At 28.9% G+C, this 19,133-nt stretch overlaps 1 protein-coding gene and 2 long non-coding RNA genes across 4 annotated transcripts; 2 read left to right on the top strand and 1 right to left on the bottom strand.

Moving 5' to 3' along the window:
• Window positions 1-3,570: 3,570 nt before the first annotated feature.
• LOC122518501 lies at window positions 3,571-17,664 on the bottom strand. 2 transcript variants are annotated; one of them, XR_006304088.1, is made up of 8 exons: window positions 17,560-17,664; window positions 13,153-13,290; window positions 12,885-13,047; window positions 12,222-12,310; window positions 6,203-6,346; window positions 5,859-6,110; window positions 5,213-5,346; window positions 3,571-3,860 (listed from the first exon to the last, which is right to left on the bottom strand). XR_006304088.1 is itself a non-coding variant. In XM_043637476.1 (7 exons), the coding sequence occupies exons 2-7, from the start codon at window positions 13,250-13,252 to the stop codon at window positions 3,847-3,849; spliced, it is 762 nt and encodes a 253-aa protein (XP_043493411.1). In that variant the 5' UTR covers window positions 13,253-13,290; window positions 17,560-17,664; the 3' UTR covers window positions 3,571-3,846. The 2 variants fall into 2 exon arrangements, 1 of the variants encoding a protein (XP_043493411.1); XM_043637476.1 differs by lacking the exon at window positions 5,213-5,346.
• Window positions 13,799-16,081, top strand: LOC122518510. Its single transcript, XR_006304091.1, has 3 exons — window positions 13,799-14,708; window positions 15,193-15,273; window positions 15,335-16,081. It is a non-coding gene; the product is annotated as an uncharacterized LOC122518510 (long non-coding RNA).
• Window positions 17,665-17,683: 19 nt separating the features above from the next.
• LOC122518518 lies at window positions 17,684-18,812 on the top strand. The gene is made up of 2 exons (XR_006304092.1): window positions 17,684-17,759; window positions 18,181-18,812. It is a non-coding gene; the product is annotated as an uncharacterized LOC122518518 (long non-coding RNA).
• The last annotated feature ends 321 nt before the right edge of the window (window positions 18,813-19,133 follow it).

Here is a 19,133-nt window from a genome sequence, read left to right as displayed (position 1 = left end):
TGCAGTTATTAACATAACATAGAATGCTGCAAGTGTACATAGTAAGAAGTTTCTGTAGCGTTTATGTTCTTTTATTATCTTTTATTTCTCTTTTTCATTATTTTTGTAACTTTTCATTTTCTTTTTTTTTCATTCTTGTTTTCTTTTGTTTAAATATCACATTTAAAATATTATTGATTTTAATATTAGCAATCTCTATGATAATAATTGATTATATGCATACCGAGGGCACGTTCAAAGATATCTAAATATATATATATTTTATTTATATTTTTTAATCCAATGAGTTGGAAATATATGATAAAAAAGAGATGAGAGAAATGAAAACAGCATTTCTGATGATAAAGTAAAGTATTTACTACTAATTATCACAAATGATGTTTTTCATTGCTAGGATATTATGTATGCGAACAAATGGGGGATTTAAACAAAGGATTAAGTTCAAATATGAAAAGTTCATTGTTCAAGTTCCAAACAGCACATTCACTCTGTTTAGATTTCTTGTCGAAAAGTGCCAAGTTATTGAAACACAATGTGCAATTGATGATATGTGGTCGTGATCCACTTGGTATTTGTTGACATGATTTTTCTTAAGACTAATGAAACTCAAACATGTAATGAGATTTTTCTGTAATTAATTAAATAACAAATTAAATAAATAAACAAGTAATATAAACGAGGTCCTCGATACGCAATTGGCAATTTTTATGTTAAAAAAATAACAGAGAAATCGTCTTTATTTAAAATTTTTTTTTTTTCGATTAAATAAAACGAAATAAATGAAAAGATCTTTGAACGTATATATACTTATCTCTTCCATAAAAAAAAGAAAACAATAAATAAATCAATAAAATGAAGTATATAATAATATCGGAACCACGTAATTTTTGATTTCTTCGCATTTCTAAGTTGCCATGTTGTATAAATAAAATGAACGATCGATAAAACGAAGCCACGCTCGTTAATATGCGACGTTACATTTTCTACACGTTGATTCCTTCCATTATTATTATTAATTTAATTAATTACAAAATATTAGTAATTAATTAATTATTACAAATGAATATAATTAATAATATTATTATTAGAGAGAGGATGTCACATTACTCTACCGCTACTATTATTATTATTATTATTATTATTATTATTATTATTATTATTATTATTATTATTATTATTATTATTATTATTATTATTATTATTATTATTATTATTACTATTACTATTACTATTAAATTGTAGAGAAAGAAATAGCATTTCTTTTAAATTGCATTTTTAATTATGGTATAATTCTAAATATCACCGCCTGTATTGTTTTACTTCTCTTATTATATATATAGCGCTTATTATGAAGTAACTATAAATATATTCTATAGTTTGACATTTTTAATTAGTTACTTGATCTGTGAAGCGTGGTCAGCCGAGAGTGAAGAAGAAGAAGGAGGAGGAGGAGGAGGAGGAAGTAAACAAAATGGAAATATTTGAAGAGAAGCAAATACACGTATATACATTCATACATATATATGAGTCGGTAATTATGGAAGCAGTCTAAAGTCGCATTTGAGATATGTCAAAGATATAAATATATTTTCTTTCACAATATACAGACACAGATATATCCTTATGTTCTTTAAATTGTTAAATTATATAAAAGAATGAGTCAACGGTCTCATCTTATTGAAAAACACTAGTTTTCGTTAGAACACTAAAATTAAAGAACAATAGGCACGGTTGGTAGTTGAATGGGTGATTGCTTGAGAACACCGTGTACTATTAATTTCAGGAAAGTATGTTAGGACTGCAAAAAGGTATTGTTAAGATCTCTCAAACCCATAAAAGGGAGAATAATAAAAACATTCATAAAAGGATATTTTTTTCAAAAATAAATAATACATAATTTATAATAATATATACTTACTTTTTTTTGTATATATGCTTGTGCTTCGTTATAAAAAAAATATTCATTTCAATTGAAAATATTTCAAAAATTAAAAAATGCTTACAGATCGCTTTCATAATTGCTCGTTTATATATATACATGTATGTATGTATGTATGCATGCATGCATGTATATATGTATAAAGATTATGAGGAAATATTTCCTTCTTGCTTACATATATTTTTTTTTCTTCCTCCGCTGTGCATCGTCTGTTACTCGTGGAGATCAAGTAACCATAAGGGTGATTCAACATAATGACGACAACAATAATTGCAATGATAATGTTTAAAAAGATCATTTTGAAAAAAGAATAGCCAGCTGTTGTTGTTGTCGTAGATCAATTGAAAATAAGTAAGTGCAAGTTTGATGAACAAAATAAGACCGAAACCCTTGGTTGGTCTTCCCTCCATTCCCCATGCCCATATACCTTTCTCTCTTTTTTGATGAATGATTAATAATAGAGCGGTTGTGATTCCCTTGATATGCATTTTTTGTCCCAGATTCATATATTATATTTGTAAATGGGCAAAGGTCGATCGTGATTCGTCGATGGATGGATCATTTTGTGAAATTTGAGAGAAGATTAAGGATTAATTACAAATATTTGCATAAACGACATTAATTAAGAGATAACTAAATAAATAAATAAAAATAAGAAACGATAAAGAGAAAGAGAAAGATAAGACCATCGATCGAATCTCGACAGAAATGTAGCCCAACGAGTAATATAAAAAAACATCCTGAAGATGTAAAACTTTCAAATAATAAACGTGCATATTGTTGTACACATCTTTTCTTTCTCTCTCTGCAACGATTCATTTATCTAATTATTATTATTATTATTATTATTATAAAAAGGTCATTTTTAATTTAGGATTAATTATCAAACGAAATACAGTCAGTTCTCGAGTTACAACCATTCGCACTTACGACGAAAAAAAAAAAAGAAATAAAAGACATTATATTTGCTTATATAATTGTGGTATCTCCTCACATGTCTATAATTGATTATATTAGTTTTTTGATTGGTTATTGACTGATATTTAGTTATTCTTTATTTGTTATTAAGTAACCACAATTATTTTTTAATTTAAGTTTTAAAAATATAAATATTAAAATTATTTTTGATAAGAATGAAAAAAGAAATGAAAAAAGAAATTATGAATACAGATAGACCCACAGACTGACACCTCAAAAAGAGAGGTAATTACAATAAAAATTTGTATTCAAATATTTTAGAGGCGTACTTTCGTTCAGGATACATTAATAATATATATATGTATATTATATTATATTATTTATTTTTTTATGAAATTCGATTTACGTCCGAAGTTGCGGAACCGAACCTCGTCGTAAGTCTAGAACTGACTGTACAATTAGAATTGGTTTTTTTTCCTTTTTTTGTTTAATTTTTCCAATAAGTTTCTGGCAGTGTTTATTATTATTTTATTCTTGGACATCACGAACGTGAAATACAATTTATTATTATTAATTATTATGTTGTAGATCGCGTTTCGAGAAAATATTAATAAATAAATAAAATTCCCATGCTCTCGAGTTTTAATGTTATTGTTCTGTTTGTTTGTTTGGTTTTGTTTTTTTTAGGATAAGAAGTATAGAGATATACAGAATTTTGTGTTATTTTTGTTTTTGGTTTTTTCTTTTTAGGATACCAGAGACGTAAGTGTACTTCCTTTCTCCTCATTGATATTGTTGTCGGTGTTATTATATTTTTATTATAATTTTTTTGTTTTGTTAAATTTTGTTTATTTTTCCTTTAATTTTTCATACTTTTTTTTCACTTCCACTTTGCATACGTCACTTCCTTCTTCGATCGTCGAGAGATTCGTTTAACGCGTTCCATACGGGGCGACATATATGTATGTTTTTAAGTTGGAGTTGAGTTATCAGTAGACGTGAGCTAAAATAAAATAAATATATATATAGTATTATTAACAATTCATATCAATTGAAAATAAAATAAAATAAAACAAAAAGAAATATATATATATATATTATACAAAGAACACATAATCAAATAAAAAGTAACAAAAGAAGACAAGAGGGTGAGATAAATTAGATTGAAATAAATAGAAATCGCGATAAGTAGAAATTCGCGATGATCGGTGAAGGTTCGTAAGTCCCTTCTCCTTTTCTTTTTTTTTTTCTTGTTTTAAATTTGTTTTTGTACTTTTTTGGTATTCAATTCTTTTTAAAGAAATTCACACTTTCATAGATATTTTAGTTTTTAAAGATTGAACGTCCTATAAGAACATTAGAAATATTCTTATTCTTGTTTTAATCCTTAAAAATTATCGTCGATGACAATTTTTAATTTTAATTTTTAAAAAAATGTTTAAATACGCTAGTGCATCAATCAAATAATGAAAATATTTGTATACATTTATATTTACATATAAAAATATATTAGAGCTTAATCAAATGATAGAACAAACTTTTTATTAAATTTCATCAATTTTTAAAATATAAAATATAAGTATACTGTATTAAAATTTATTTAATGAAAATAAAATAATTTGTAAGGATTTACAAAGAAACCGAATTAGATATTAATTTCTTGTAGGCAAACGTTCACAACTGATGTTTAGTTCAAATGAAATGAAAAGAGAAAATTAGTTGGAAATAATCGAATGAAATTTGTATGTAAAAATCGAAATTCTAGGATAAATGAATTCATTTAAATGTCTTTTTTGTTAAATAAATGACAATGAAAACAATTGAATTCTTACGAAAGTTACGTACAAGAAAACACTTTCCATATCGTTGATATTATTTCGCGAACATAAATATGATTACCGGAGGATATTTCTATGAATATAAACTGTTAATATTAAGAGTGGGCAGGACAGTTCTATGTATGGGTATTTAATTGTTATTATTATATGTAATTTAGTTATGATTTATTTAACCCTTTCGTTGAGGCATGTTTTGTTACGACCCCTAAATGGGTCGCTTGTAACGAAAGGGTTAATATTAGAAAATTTAAATTTATTTTATGATTGTTTCTTTATCTTCATCATCATCATCATCATTATTACCATTATCATTATCATTATTATCATCATCGTAATTAATGATTGTCTGTCTTGTTTTTTTTTCTATTTTGTATTGGTTTTTTGTTTTTTTTTTTGGAAAACAACAATTTAAAGTTTAATTAAAACACGCACGGACAAAACTTAAGGGAGTAAGATGGTAAGAGAATATTAAAAGAACACTTTACGATGGTCATTAATTTTTCGTTTGATCGCTCACATTTTTTTTTGTTCGTTTTGTTCATTTTGTTTAAGTTCTTTTCATTGTTCTTATTTGTTCTTAATGTTTATTGTACCACGGGCTGGTAAAGTGATATACTGGAACTGGCTGCGAATAATAGTAGTATAACGCTCCTGAAACGACAGATAGATTGTTTTGTTGTAGAATATTATTCCTTCGTATTTGAGATTCAATCTAATCTCTTTTCTAATACAATACCTTGCCGCATGAAGCACAGGTATTTGTATCTTTTAAGAAGAAAAAATATTATACGAATACTCCGTGGGGTATTGTCAAAATTGTGATCTTTTTTTCCCTTAGGGTGATTATTTTCGATGCGTCAAAAATTCTTTCAACATCGATGATGTGATCCGTCGATTGTGAAATTAAATTAAAAAAAAAAAACAAAAAAAAAAAAGAAAGAAAAGAGAAAAATTGAAAGAAAATAGGAAGAACAATTCTTAATTTAAAATGCGAGTGTATTATTAGAAAAAGAAGATAGAAAAAGATAGAAAAATGTAGATAGGTAGAAAAAGATAGAAAAATGTAGAAAAAAGATAGAAAAAGATAGAAAAAAGATAGAAAAAAGATAGAAAATTGATATATATATATATCAAAGTTGATATTAAAATATATTTAAACATACCAAGCGGTCTAATAGGATGTCGGCTCCATAAGAAGCTACGTTTAATTGGGCTAAGGTAGCTGTCCCTCAGATAAAACGGAGTGCTGTATTGAGCATAGCTTGGAATATACGGAGCATAACTTGGATACCACCAAGGGTCTCTCGTGAAGGCACTGATCGGAGCTGTTGGAGATGGTTCAAGCAAATCCATAAAAGGTTTTCTGCGAAGGAACGATGAATAACTTGGGAAGATATCATCGGTTAATAAGTTACCTAAACAAAAGAGAAGTGAAATAACAAATTTTAGAAATTATTTTAATTTAATAATTATTATTATGAACATATATATTATATTATTAATTTACCATGGATATCAAAGAGTTTCTTCGTGCTAAGAGGTGGACTTATGTGTCGAGCAAGCAATGGAGACCTACTCGGGTAAAGTTTGTCGATGTCAGCCAAACGATTTAGATGATCGGTCCAAGCTTTCTCAGCGTCAAATGGTTTCGCTGTATATTGACATTTTAATGAATTTATTTAATTGCTATTTTAAATTATTATTATTTCGTGTTGACAACTGGATAATCTTTTCACCGAATTAAATATACAGTTAATTTATTGTGCTTTAATTATTCCAAAGAATCAAGTTTATCCAGGTGTTAAAACACGATTGGTTCATTCGCTTAATGACAAACAATTCGAAATTAGTTTTATGTAAAATTATCCAAGTCATGAATTATTATTATATCTATTTAATTTTCGAATTGTTTATCTTTGTTTGATCTATTGAGTAGGTCTATTAAATTCATTTCTTGAATTTATTTAGAATTTCTTTCGATAATAGGCAAAAAGATCTAACTCGTTCGAATTTGTATTATTTAATGAATTAGATATTTTTCCTAAATATATGTTAATAGACCTACGTCTATATAACTATAATATTCGAATTAACATTCCTGGTAAGAAAACACCAATTCTCACATAGCAACACTAAAAACTACTGACGCCAAAAATTGTAGAAAATAATTTTATTTTTTCTTTTTATTTTTTAAATGTATATGCTTCTTTCGTTTGAACGATGAAGAAAAGTCATTATAATTTGACTTTTGTTTGTTACTATTATTAATTAACATTTATATTCGTTTTGTTAGATTTTCTCTTATTATTCGTATCATTGTATCAGATCTATCGAAAAAGTTCTTTTCTTTTTATTTTTGATAGAGAAAATCTTTAAACATATTTTTTTTTTCGGTTATCCAGAATTATTTGTGAATAATTAAAAAAGACGAAGAGACAGAATATTTCAATAAATTTTATTACGTTTAACTCTTTCTTTACGATATGCTTTGGCGAGAGTATCGTTTCATATTAAAATTCGATCGTACGTACAGGCCTTTGTATGATTTTTAGTAAGGAAAGTGTTAAACGTTAATAAAAATTAACTTTTTTCGGCGCTTCCTTTTCACTCCAACGATATTATAATTGACGTATATATATATCTTATTTTTTTTTTCTTTTCCATTTTTACATGTACACGTACCGACATTTTAAAAATATTTTTCAATTTGTTCAAAAACATTTCTTTGTTTCTTTATTTTCTTTTTTTTTTATTTCCAAAATCGTTTCTCTCACGATCGGTAAAAAGTTACTAACGACGAAGCATCGTAGGCATTTGCATGAAATTTTGTTTTCTAACATGCTTTTTTTTTTTTTTACTAATCGAGTTAGTTTAAAATACAGCGTTGGTTCTAATAATTTGCAAATAGGTATTCTACGATGGTTATAAAGAAGAAAAAAATCATGCAACAACAAATACTTTGCCACATTCCCACGATCTATAGTCTAGGTGAAATTTATTTCTTTTTTTTTTTTTAATTAGAAAATTTCCTTCCTTTATTATTTTCTATCGTCTGTGCAAATTAATAATTAGCGTCAACGCTTTTTTAATCATATCCTGTAATCTTAATTATATTTTATTTCTAAAAGATATATCCTCTTAAAAAGCGATTTAAAAAATGTTGACATTAATTACACACAAGCCTTGTCGGATTAATTAATTTTAAATACGAAAAAGAATTGAACAAACATTATTATTATTATTATTTCAAGAATTGATTATTTATTAATTAATCCGATAAGATTATTGGCAAGAGTGCGGGATTAAATGTGAGAGTGTCTCGTTTAACGTGCTCAGAATTAGTTTTTAAATTGAACGACGTAGCGTTAGAAGAAAAATAATGAAAAATCTTATAAGCCGTGCTTATAATTTTCTAGCATATTGTTGCTTGTAAATTCCGATCAATGACATTGTAAGATCGGAGTAAAAAGTGTGAGCGTTCATGATTCGCTACAAAATACGTCACGTAAGGTGAAAAAAGCATACTAACCTTGTGGAAAAAAGCTGCTTCAAAAAAACCTCGTCCTCTGATTGAGAGGTCACGAGAGATAAAAAGCGGCGATGGTCACGTATCCAAAAAAGAGTAACGTTTAGGTTTTATTTCTTTTCTATTTTATTATCTTTTTTTATGGTTTTTGTTTTTTTGAAAAAAATTCGTTCGCTACGTTGCATTCATGAAAAAAAAAAGATTAATCATCGAATCATCCAATTCATCGAATTTTGGGTGAGCGAGTTGCGTCGAATTCTACGTTTCTACATCACTTTTTCTTTTCTTTTTCTATTTAAAAATAATTTCATTAATTTTGTATTCGTTGAACGTAACTAATACGTGTCCAAGTATTTTGTCTAATTGTATTAGCGTTGTTATAATAAAATCAAGAATTAAGTAATCTCTTCTATATCTACTTCGTTAGGTTTTATTTTATAGTAAGTTACTATAAAATATTCGAATACGGGTCAGTCGTGGGCAATCTTTTGCAAATTTTATATTTTAAATTTACGATAATAATAATAATAATAATAATAATAATAATAATAATAATAATAATAATAATAATAATAATAATAATAATTGTTATTATATCTTTGCCCACGATTGCTTGGAATGTTTGAAAATGAACTTTTATTTGTGTGAGTATCTTGTGCAAGGTGTTCGAGTCTTTGCAAAAATATATTTTATCATTCTTATCGATTATGATCGTCACCGTGATAGCGGTAGTTAATTATTTTGCGAAAAGATTCTTTTTTAACTAAGAGATATATATATATATATATATATATATATAAAAGAGGAGATTATACTAGGTATTGTTGGATATCATAGATATAAAAAGGGCCATCAAGAGAGTAGGTAAAAAGGAAAGAAAGAACATGCCGTTTCCTGAAAAAGACAGAAATTTCTGCTTCCTGCTTGATCAATGAATTAATAATTATGTTTCGTTAATTTGCCGTTTGTTAGTAAACATAACCGTTTTATACGCGTGCATGTACCATTATTAGAGCAGATTATTAAATGAAAATATGCAATTGATTTTTCTTTTTTTTCTTTTTTTTTTCTTTTTTTTTTTCAATTTTCCTTTCTTTTTCTTTTTTTAAAGCCCGTTTCGTTCTAAATTCTCTCTGATCGTGTAAACAAATAAAACATTAATAACAATTTTATACAGGCATAATAAGAACATTAAGGAGTTACGATTAATCCTCTATAATAATTATTTTCTTTCCAAATTTGTTTCTATTAAAATATAATTTTCTATATAAGAAATATTAATATCAGTCAAAGGTGAGTGACATTATCGACAATAGTATGTATACGTCAAATCGATAAATGACTTTATCGATGTATTTTGCACTTTGTTTTACCTTAGTATTATTGATAATAATTATTATATATAATTTTTAAGAACATTAATTAATATAGAGGATTAAAAAAAAACAAATATAGAAATCACCTACGAAAGAGAGAACCAGATGATAAAGAAACGATTATAATAACATTATCAGCTGAAATTTCCAGCTTTTTCAAGTATGGCTTTTCTACTGATTGTCCATTTATTAAAATTAAATAAATATCTCCGCAGATCGTGTAAATCTCTTCTTTTTTTTTTTTTTTTGTTTGTTTGGTTTCTTTTTCAGTTGGATTCGCAACTATCGCATTCCCTTCGCTCAGAAAAATCATTCGTTTCCGAGCTTCGATTATTACACTGATTTAGATTTTTGTAATTTTATTTCCGTGCGTCCATCGTCCATCTGTTTTTTTTTCTTTATTTTTAATTTCTTTTTGTGTTTTTCCTTTCTTTTTTTCTCAATTACATCTTCCTCTCGTACTAATTGTTTAAACATCTCAGAGATATCACGACGCACGTTGTAAGACATTTTTTTTATATTTTTTTTTTTATGCGAAGACTTCCACCGCGGCTGCAATAGTTAACAATTTACTTTGAATGTGGATACAATTAAACAAAGAAATAAAAATCATTTGTATTCCCTTTCTAACTAAATTCTCTTCAAATGTTTCTTAATCTTTAATAATTAATTAATCAATTAATTTAATACTATATTTATATAAAAATAAATAAAATTAATTAATCAATCAATCAATCAATCAATCAATCAATCATCGCGTTTAGTTATTCTCAATGAAAATGAACATATAAAACGTTGCGATAATTGTGCCCTATGAATGGGAACGAAAAGAGGTTATGAAAAACAAGAGAAAAGAACAAAAAACAACAACAACAACGACAACAACAACGAGAAATAAATTAACAAATCGCGAAATGTTCGTGGTGGTAATTAATAATTTCTAAAACGTTGATGGAATCGTGTTCTATATGTTATCGCTATTTCTTCCCTTCTTTGCCACTTTCGAGCTATTTCTTGACGCCTAAGATCACTCAGATCGAGGCTGCGGTTCACTATGCGCAACTTGCTTGGCCTAGTTCCTGGAAAGAAATTAAAATCAGCCAGAATTCTTTTTCTCTCTTTTTCTCCTTTCTTTTATCCTTTTTTTTTTATATATATATATCAAACTTTCTCTTTCCACCTCTCTCCTTTTTATTTGAAATGATAGCACAGATACAGATGGATGATGTGCAGGAACAATGAAGATGATTATCGATTCTTATTCGATTTGATTGATGATTTTATTTTTATTTATTTTTTTTTAATTTTTTTTCTTTGAATATTCATTCATTTTTCTTGTGACGCTGTTTCCTTTTTTGTTTTTTTTTTCTTTTTTAAATTTTCTTGATCTTGATCCTTGGACATGATTATCTTCGATGGACGACGAAGGGACACGAATCGTCGCGATGACACAAAACAACTAACATACATACTTTGATAATAATTAATATATGTATGTGTGTGTGTGTGTATATATATTTTTTTCCCTTTTGTTTTTTAAATTAATTATACGAAGTTTACATATACGTAAATGACGAAAATCTTATATCGCGTATGCTCATGCATTACGCATACACTTTAAACAGACACATATATATATAAACAGATATTATGGTATATGAGACGTATATTATATATATATAGCATTATTTCGATATACTTATTAAGGTACAAATAAGATAAATTAGTGAGTGAAAATTACACGTTTGACATATGATATAACGTGGAAGGTAAAAGACGATTATTATAGTAAATAAATATGTTCTTTTGTTCGTTTTTTTAGTACACAGTTATTAAATTTTTTTCACGTGGAAATTCGAGTATTAACAAAAGACATGGATGTGAGCGGTTGTTCTTGGTTTTCTTTTTCTTCTTTTTTTTTCTTTTTTCTCATGTGTGTATGTGTATTATTTTTAGTTGGACTTTTTAAATTATATTTTGTGTTTCTGATCGTAGACGTCGAGGTATCGTTGATTTTTTTATTACGTCAAGAGAGATGGTCGAACAATGATGCATGCGATGATAGTTCATTTATATTTTATCGAGATCTCTCGAAACTTTATCGATTTATTTTGGCCTTCCGATTCGAGTGATTTTATTTTTAATTATTTTGAAACTAACGTAGATCTTTTGGGAGGTCAAAAATAACCGAGAATTCGCGATTATTATTGCGTCTTCGTGTGCTCGTTATTATGTATTACTTAAATATATAATTTGTTGAAGAATAATCGTTCAAACAAACGAATCTTCGCAGTTGACATGTTTGTATCACGTTTTTCTTTTTTAAATTGTTTTTTTTTCGTTTCCTCTTATCTTTAATCACTGATTATTTTCTTCCTTCGAGTTCTACTCATTTATACATAACATAAATGGTTACGTGTGTATGTACAACATTAGAGAAATATATACATATACATATATATATATATATATACACATTTTTTCGTGTGCGGTGTGTGTATATATGTATATGTATATGTATATATATCTATCGTTTCGTTTCGCGCTTCGAGTTTCTTTCAGAGGTCGTTCATTATTCTTTTCTTTTTTATTTTCTAACTTTTTCTGATTTCTTTAGTACGTACCAGGGGTGAAGCGTTCTACGGGTTTGTATTGGTGAGGGTAGATTTGCCTTGGCGAGTAACCGTAGATCTCACGATGAACGGGCATATACCTTAACAAAAAATTCCACTTTACATTATTTCTTTTTATTATAATTTTCTTTTAAACATTGAACAATATTTTGTTTTTATATATTTTTATTTATTCTATGTTGTATCAAAGAATACAGAAGTGCATAGAAGCTCACAAGTCCACTTTTCGCGTAACCACATTCATCTTAGTTACTACCGCGACCACCAGTGGGCGATAATATGCATTTAACGCGATGAAGGTACAATACTATCAAAGAACAGTACAATACTATCAAAGAATACAGTATTCTACATATTATCGCCCACTGGTGGTCCCGGTAGTAATTAAGATGAATCAGGGTAGATAAAAAAAGGAGACTTGTGAGCTTCTATGTACTCTTCTGTATTCTTTGGTTATATTTATCGACATTATCGACATTGTTACCGACAATTTCTATTATCGATATTGCTTTTATCGACCGAATATATGGTAAGGTAGAGGGAAGTAACTTTACCGACATGAAATACGTCGATACTTATCGCTATTTTTTACAATTATTCTGATGCGGTAAATTTGAATAAATTGAATCGATAAAATGTGTACATAATACATACCTATATCCAGGGGTGTTGATACGGTCAGCCGCATGAATAGGATTTTCAAAAATCGATTTTCCAAATGGCCAAGTAGGCGAGGTGGTATGCAACTCGGGGTAATCGGTGCGGAAAATACTGCGTGGTCTGTGCGTATGTTCCGGAGCTCTGATATCGTCGGTACCTAGATTATAAAACACACGAAGAAAACAAGAACAAATAATTTGATTATTATACATGCGAAGGAAGGAAAGAAACAAAATTCGAAGCCAATGAAGATTCTTTTTACCTTTCAGAGCCCGAACGTAACTTTGCCAGAATTTCGCTTTTCTCGTGATTGGCTCGTTGCGTCCGATCATGTCGAGATTGCTCCTGAATCGCGCATCCATTTTGCCGCTTTATTCGGGTCGTTTACCACGCTCGTTCGCTAATATAAATGAAAGAATTTAAATGTTAGATTAGAATAAAAAAGAAAATCTTTGATCTCTCTTTTATATAATTATTGGCATTATGTATACCTGAACATTTTTTAAATAAGCATAGAAACCGTACTTCCATCAATAGGAACACGCATCTCATAATTTATAAAAAAAGAGAAAAATTGAAGAATGCGAGGTACTACTATTAGCTGAATTTTTAAACACCCTACGTAACCTCCATAAGTTTCCTATTTAAACTCCCTCTCTCTCTCTCTCTCTCTCCCACCCTTTTCTCTCTATTGCATAAGCAAAAGTTAATTTTAAATCCGCCTTCAGTGGGCCGAAGCATATGTTTCTTTAACCTTGCTACGCTAAAGACGTCGTTTCTTTTTTATTTCTCGGCACCATAAGCGCGGGATGATATAACATTCCAATCGATACGTTCATTCGTTTATTAAATCAATACTGTGTATTCTTTTTCTTGTTTATTTTAAGTCGTCAATTTCAATTGAAACTAATTGTTAACGCGCATAGGAGAAGATAAAGAATATGTTGTTGAGAAATTTATCGAGAACGCAAACAAGTATTAAATATCAAATGGGACCATATTTTTGCCAAGCTATTTTGTTTAGATGAAAAAACAGTAGCGACATTAATGGAACACAATAAAATAAAATAAAAATAAAATATAGATATATTTAATTTTATCCAGGCGTCGTTGGTAAATTGAAATTTATTAGAGTTAGCTTTTTTCAAAAGGCACATTCCGATTGGCAGCCACGTTCTTTAGATCGTCCAATCAAAGCAAGCGACACAAACAGTAGCATCGTCTTTTCTTTTTGTTGACGCAACATGTTTCTCTCTTTCTCTCTCTCTCTCTCTCTCTCTCTTTCTTTCTTGCTAATTTTAGCAAGTCTTACTACCCGCTTCATACTCGACCTCGATCGTGTTCGCACGCTTTCAACTACATGCGTGTATTTTAAGGTGGAAAAAAGTATTATAGACGATGACGAGGAAAGTAAAATTTAGCATCTCTAAATTCGATTTTAATATTCATTTTTGATCTCACCTATAACCGTGTTAAATTTCTTAATATTTTGATATCATATTTCTTTTTTTTTCTTACGTCTTTTCATAGTGATTTACAATATACAAATTTACAATTTACAATCAACAAATACGTATTATTTAGTGTTTTAAAAAAAAATTATTAAAATTACCCTATCGATAATCATTATCAACAGAAACGTTACCTACTTTTCCTACATTTTAATGTCTGAGTATCAGGGATAACCCGCAGATGGCACTACATGGTAAAATCTGAACGGCCATTAGTATTTTTTGAAAAGATGTCGGGTAATATGGATTGAGCGAAGAAGACGATTTAATCTTTTGAATATCATCTAATTCGTCAAGGAAGGTCAAGGTAAAAGTTTCTAAACCTTTACTAATTTCTGATACAAATGAAGGAATCAATATTTTTTCTTTATGGATTAATAAGCGTTTATAATTTTCTTTTTTATTTTTCCTCTCTTTTTCCCTTATGTTATATTCTATTCAATACTTTCAAAGAGATAAAATAAAAGCATGAAACGATGATCGTTAATCCAATGGCGAATAGTAAGCGCCTACGAAATGAACAACGAGCAATGACGCAAGAGTCCTGGATTCATTCGTCGTAGTCGTTATATTTAGTCTGCCCGGGCCCCAGTCCGTTTTTAGTCGAAAACAGGTGGAAGTTAGAATCTGGGGAGTAATAAGTAGCATACTTGACGAGTCTTACTCTGACTTTGACCGATTTTCGCGAATTCCTTTTAGCCAATTTCTCAATACTTAGAAGAAACTTGTTCGAATCATTCATTAATTTCTTCTTTTTCCTAATCAACCTAATTTTCGTATCTTTTTTTAAGGTAATGTTGAGAATCAAGAAGAGATAGTTTCAACGAAGTTAAAAGCATTTTAAATTAAAAACTTGGAAGATACCGGAAGTGGTAAGAATATTCAAAGTATTTTAATAGAAAAAAATGTAAATTTAGAAAAATATTTTTATAGATTAATCATATCCTATCTGAAGATAATTCTCCGAAGAAGAAGAAGGAGAAGAAGGTATAATTTAGATGCTTTCTAAAAATATACTCGAAGCACAAATCATTGAAGACGATGTAGATTCCTAGAAAACTGAAAAATATTCCGAGATGAGTTTAATACTCTTTTAGTATTAAGGTACCGATACATATACCAATGTGCACACGTACACAGGCAAGTAAATAAATAATTTCTCTATATAAAATTAATGTGGAAACGGGGTTCCCGTTTGATGCGTCATGGTTGCGTCATTTACGGAACGAGAAGAGGTGGTGGCACTTGAATTAGTTGAAAAAAAATCGCATAATCCAAAGTTTTGGCATCTCTTTTTAGGCACGTGCCTAATCGTCCAACTACCGATTGTCAGACTTAATCGACACACCTTACTTGTACATCAAACAGTTTAGCCAAAGTTCTTGGCCCAAAATGTTTACTTAGCCAGGAAGACTAGAATCTCTTTGCCAACTTGCATAACTTTTGACAAAGCGTCGCGGATTATGCGATCTATGTGTTACACGCTTAAAACGCTTCAACTATTTTATGAATGAATTTCAATCGGCCGTACAGAGAAAGAGAGAGATATATAAATTTATTTTCTTTAAAATAATTCAATATTCTTATTGATTAAGGAGTTGTAAGATGATTAAACAATTGGATCGTTTAAGAGTAATATTAATTTGAAAATAAGTTTACGTTTTGATAGAAGAAACGAAAAGAAAGGGAGGGAGGGAGAGAGAGAGAGGGAGAGAGAGAGAGAGAGAGAGAGAGAGAGAGAGAGAGAGAGAGAGAGAGGGTTGAGAGTAAGAGGGCTATAAAAGACGCCTTGGATTTGGCGTCACTCGGTCCGCCTAAATTCTATTCTCGTCCGACGTTATAAATACGTAGTCTTTCATTATGTAAGAAGTTAAACAAAGCCTTGCCAATTATTATAAACAATTTGCTAGAAGAAGTAGAAGTCAAAGAAAAGAAAGACGAAGAAGTGGAAGAACAAATCTTATAACTATGACGTTTGTATCACGAGCTTTATGAGATTGGATTTAGAAGTGTGTTGTATAATAATCAATGATATATTCTCATTTCAGGATGATGATAAAATATCTTTAGCGAAATCGATCCTATGGTTAATCTTTAACGTATGTATAAATGGACATCATTTTCGGCATTGGACTAATGGAATTTGTAAACATTCGAAGAAGAGTGAAACACGATGCTCTCTCTTACGACGTTTAGTTTATCATTGAATGACGTACACAGACTGGCTACTAATAGCGACTACCATTTATATATATATATTCGAGTATTTTATTTGATTTTATTATAAGGATTATGCTTAGCCATTTTCTCTCTCTCTCTCTCTACCGATTAGGTGTTATAAATTTAAATGTTACTTTGCTTGAAAACTTGATAATCACACAAAACTTAATATTATTTAGGTTTAATGACTGCAAACACCTGATCATTAGAGAAATTACATAACTTGCGTGATTAGAATATATTAGGGGAATTATTTGTTAGGATTTATTTCAAGCAACGTCATATTTCACACATATTTATTAATATAATTACATATATAGACAAAAATAGTAAAAGAAATAATAATGAAGAACAATGATTTAGGGATTATAGCGGTGTTATCAATATGAAGGATTAGCGAAAGTACGAATTTTCTATTAAAATTTTAATGGAATTATGAATAGGACTAGGCAAAAAATGGTCAAGCGACTATTTTCCTTCAATTAATATCTTCGTAGGAAATACGTATGCTCTCAAACTTTTTCTCCTGAATTGGCATCTTCAGTGTTTCTTCAACTCCAAGCAAGCCGTCAGTCAAACGAGCACACTCGCGATTCCGCTATATAATCTCGTGTTATTTAAATATATATATAATATTTTTTTTCTATTTGCTTTTCTCTTTTTTTTTATATAAAATTTACCCATTCAATAAAAATGAGTATAATTACGATTATTATTTATTAATTATTAATTATCATAATATTAATAATAATAATAATAATAATTATTATTATTATAATTTCAGATCTTGATAAACTCGAATGAAAACTCGCAGTAATTGTTGGCCGAAAAACTCAAAACTTGTTTTATTTTGATGTCCTTTTTTTCTTTTGCTTTTTTTAAATTGAAATTTAATTGAAATATTTGTCACGAATTGGTCGATGAAAGAAAATTTTTACCTAAGAAGTTCGGATGACCGTTCGGTTCGGGAATCGGATCTTACACTGGACAGCTGCCGCCAAAAATGTGGACTAGTATACCGAACGTCGGTACAGTGGCGCCGATCTGTCGGCAAGTTTTTGCGGTCCTCCGCGCGACATTTATGGCACAACCCCCGCCAACGTTTCCTGATTGGTCGATCTTAGCACCGAGATTCGAAGTATTCGCCTTACATTTACATACTTGATTGTATTATCTCTTCCTCCCCTGTTACTTTTGAACATGTTTCTTTTGTTCTTTTTTTGTAAAATTACTTCCTTCCTTCTTTGATTATTTCCTTTCTTCATTCTTTTATTTTCGATCTTCTAGTTTCTAAAGTTTTGTGTATTATATCTTATGTTGACTCATACACGCATTTATAAGTATTACAATCTTCTTAGAGTTTTCAATGATAATTTTATTACAGTTACTTTTATTTTATTTCTTTAATTTGTTCATTGATTTGTTTTTTTTTAAATGCATTTTGATGAGGATTTTTTAAAAATTTGTTTTATAATTCATAAATATTTGTATTAGGTGTACGTTTAATTTCTGTTGAACTTATTTGGTATGAATTTAATTGAAGATGTTTTGTATTTCAGAGTAAGATGGTAGGTCGTCGTGACGTCACAATTTAGCCATCCGCATTTAGGAAAATCAGAAAAGCTGTTAGATATGTTTCTTCCTACTCTCGTGGGAGTCTATTTTCGTTGACCCGTATATGCCAGTGGTTCGTGAAAACTAGCGCGTTAGTCCTGTTAGAGTAACACCTCCATTTCTTTTTAATGCCAACTATGCACTCGTATGCTGCGTTTTGAAGAATCATTGAGCATTAGCAAGGAAAAAATAACATGAACGTAAATTAAATTTTTATTTAAAACACTAAAAACACACACGCCAGACACGTATATGTGTATAGAAAGTCACAAGTTTATTTCGTATTTTTATAACAAGCGAATCATCAATCTTACTAGTTTGCTATAGCACCTATAAACGTTTAGTAAAAATAGCACGACCAGTCAAGACGATTATTCGATCGATGAATTTAAATTGTGATTCGATCCTTATTGATCCATAGATCTATTTATTCTTGAAAGAACACTCGTGAGAGAAAACTCGTGATAATTATACGATTTGGATTTGTTACAGTACAATATTACGGATTAGTTTAGATGTTTACACCGAGAGTGTAATTTCAACTGCGTCAAATTTAATATATTCATTCTGAACTTTAGTTGTTAATAGATTTATTTACAACCCGTTTACTGTCCAATTTTTTAAGTTTGGATCCAAAAGAGTAAACACATTTATTCATCAATAAGATACTTGATATATTTAAACTTGTTTAGACAAACACTTCCGGATTTGTATTACCGAGAATTTTCAATCGTATTAAATTTGCCATTTACGTTTAATTCAATTGAATAAAATAGGTCTATTCGTTATAAACATTATAAATGTAATTGTTTCAAATATTATTGAATATTTGTCAATGATTTTTATGTAAACTTCAATCTTTTTTCTTCGTTCAGTTTTATTTATTTCCAAAATACTA

This window comes from Polistes fuscatus, unplaced genomic scaffold, assembly GCF_010416935.1.
Source record: "Polistes fuscatus isolate 324 unplaced genomic scaffold, CU_Pfus_HIC Scaffold1, whole genome shotgun sequence".
Classification (NCBI taxonomy): domain Eukaryota; kingdom Metazoa; phylum Arthropoda; class Insecta; order Hymenoptera; family Vespidae; genus Polistes; species Polistes fuscatus.
This window is presented reverse-complemented; position numbering and strand designations above follow the sequence as displayed.

Coding starts and splice junctions, on each gene's coding strand:
- LOC122518501 (XM_043637476.1), bottom strand. CDS start 13,252: ATGGATGCGCGATTCAGGAGCAATCTCGACATGATCGGACGCAACGAG. Junction 13,048..13,152: donor TTACGTTCGGGCTCTGAAAG/GTAAAAAGAATC, acceptor TTTATAATCTAG/GTACCGACGATATCAGAGCT. Junction 6,111..6,202: donor GAAACTCTTTGATATCCATG/GTAAATTAATAA, acceptor TCTTTTGTTTAG/GTAACTTATTAACCGATGAT.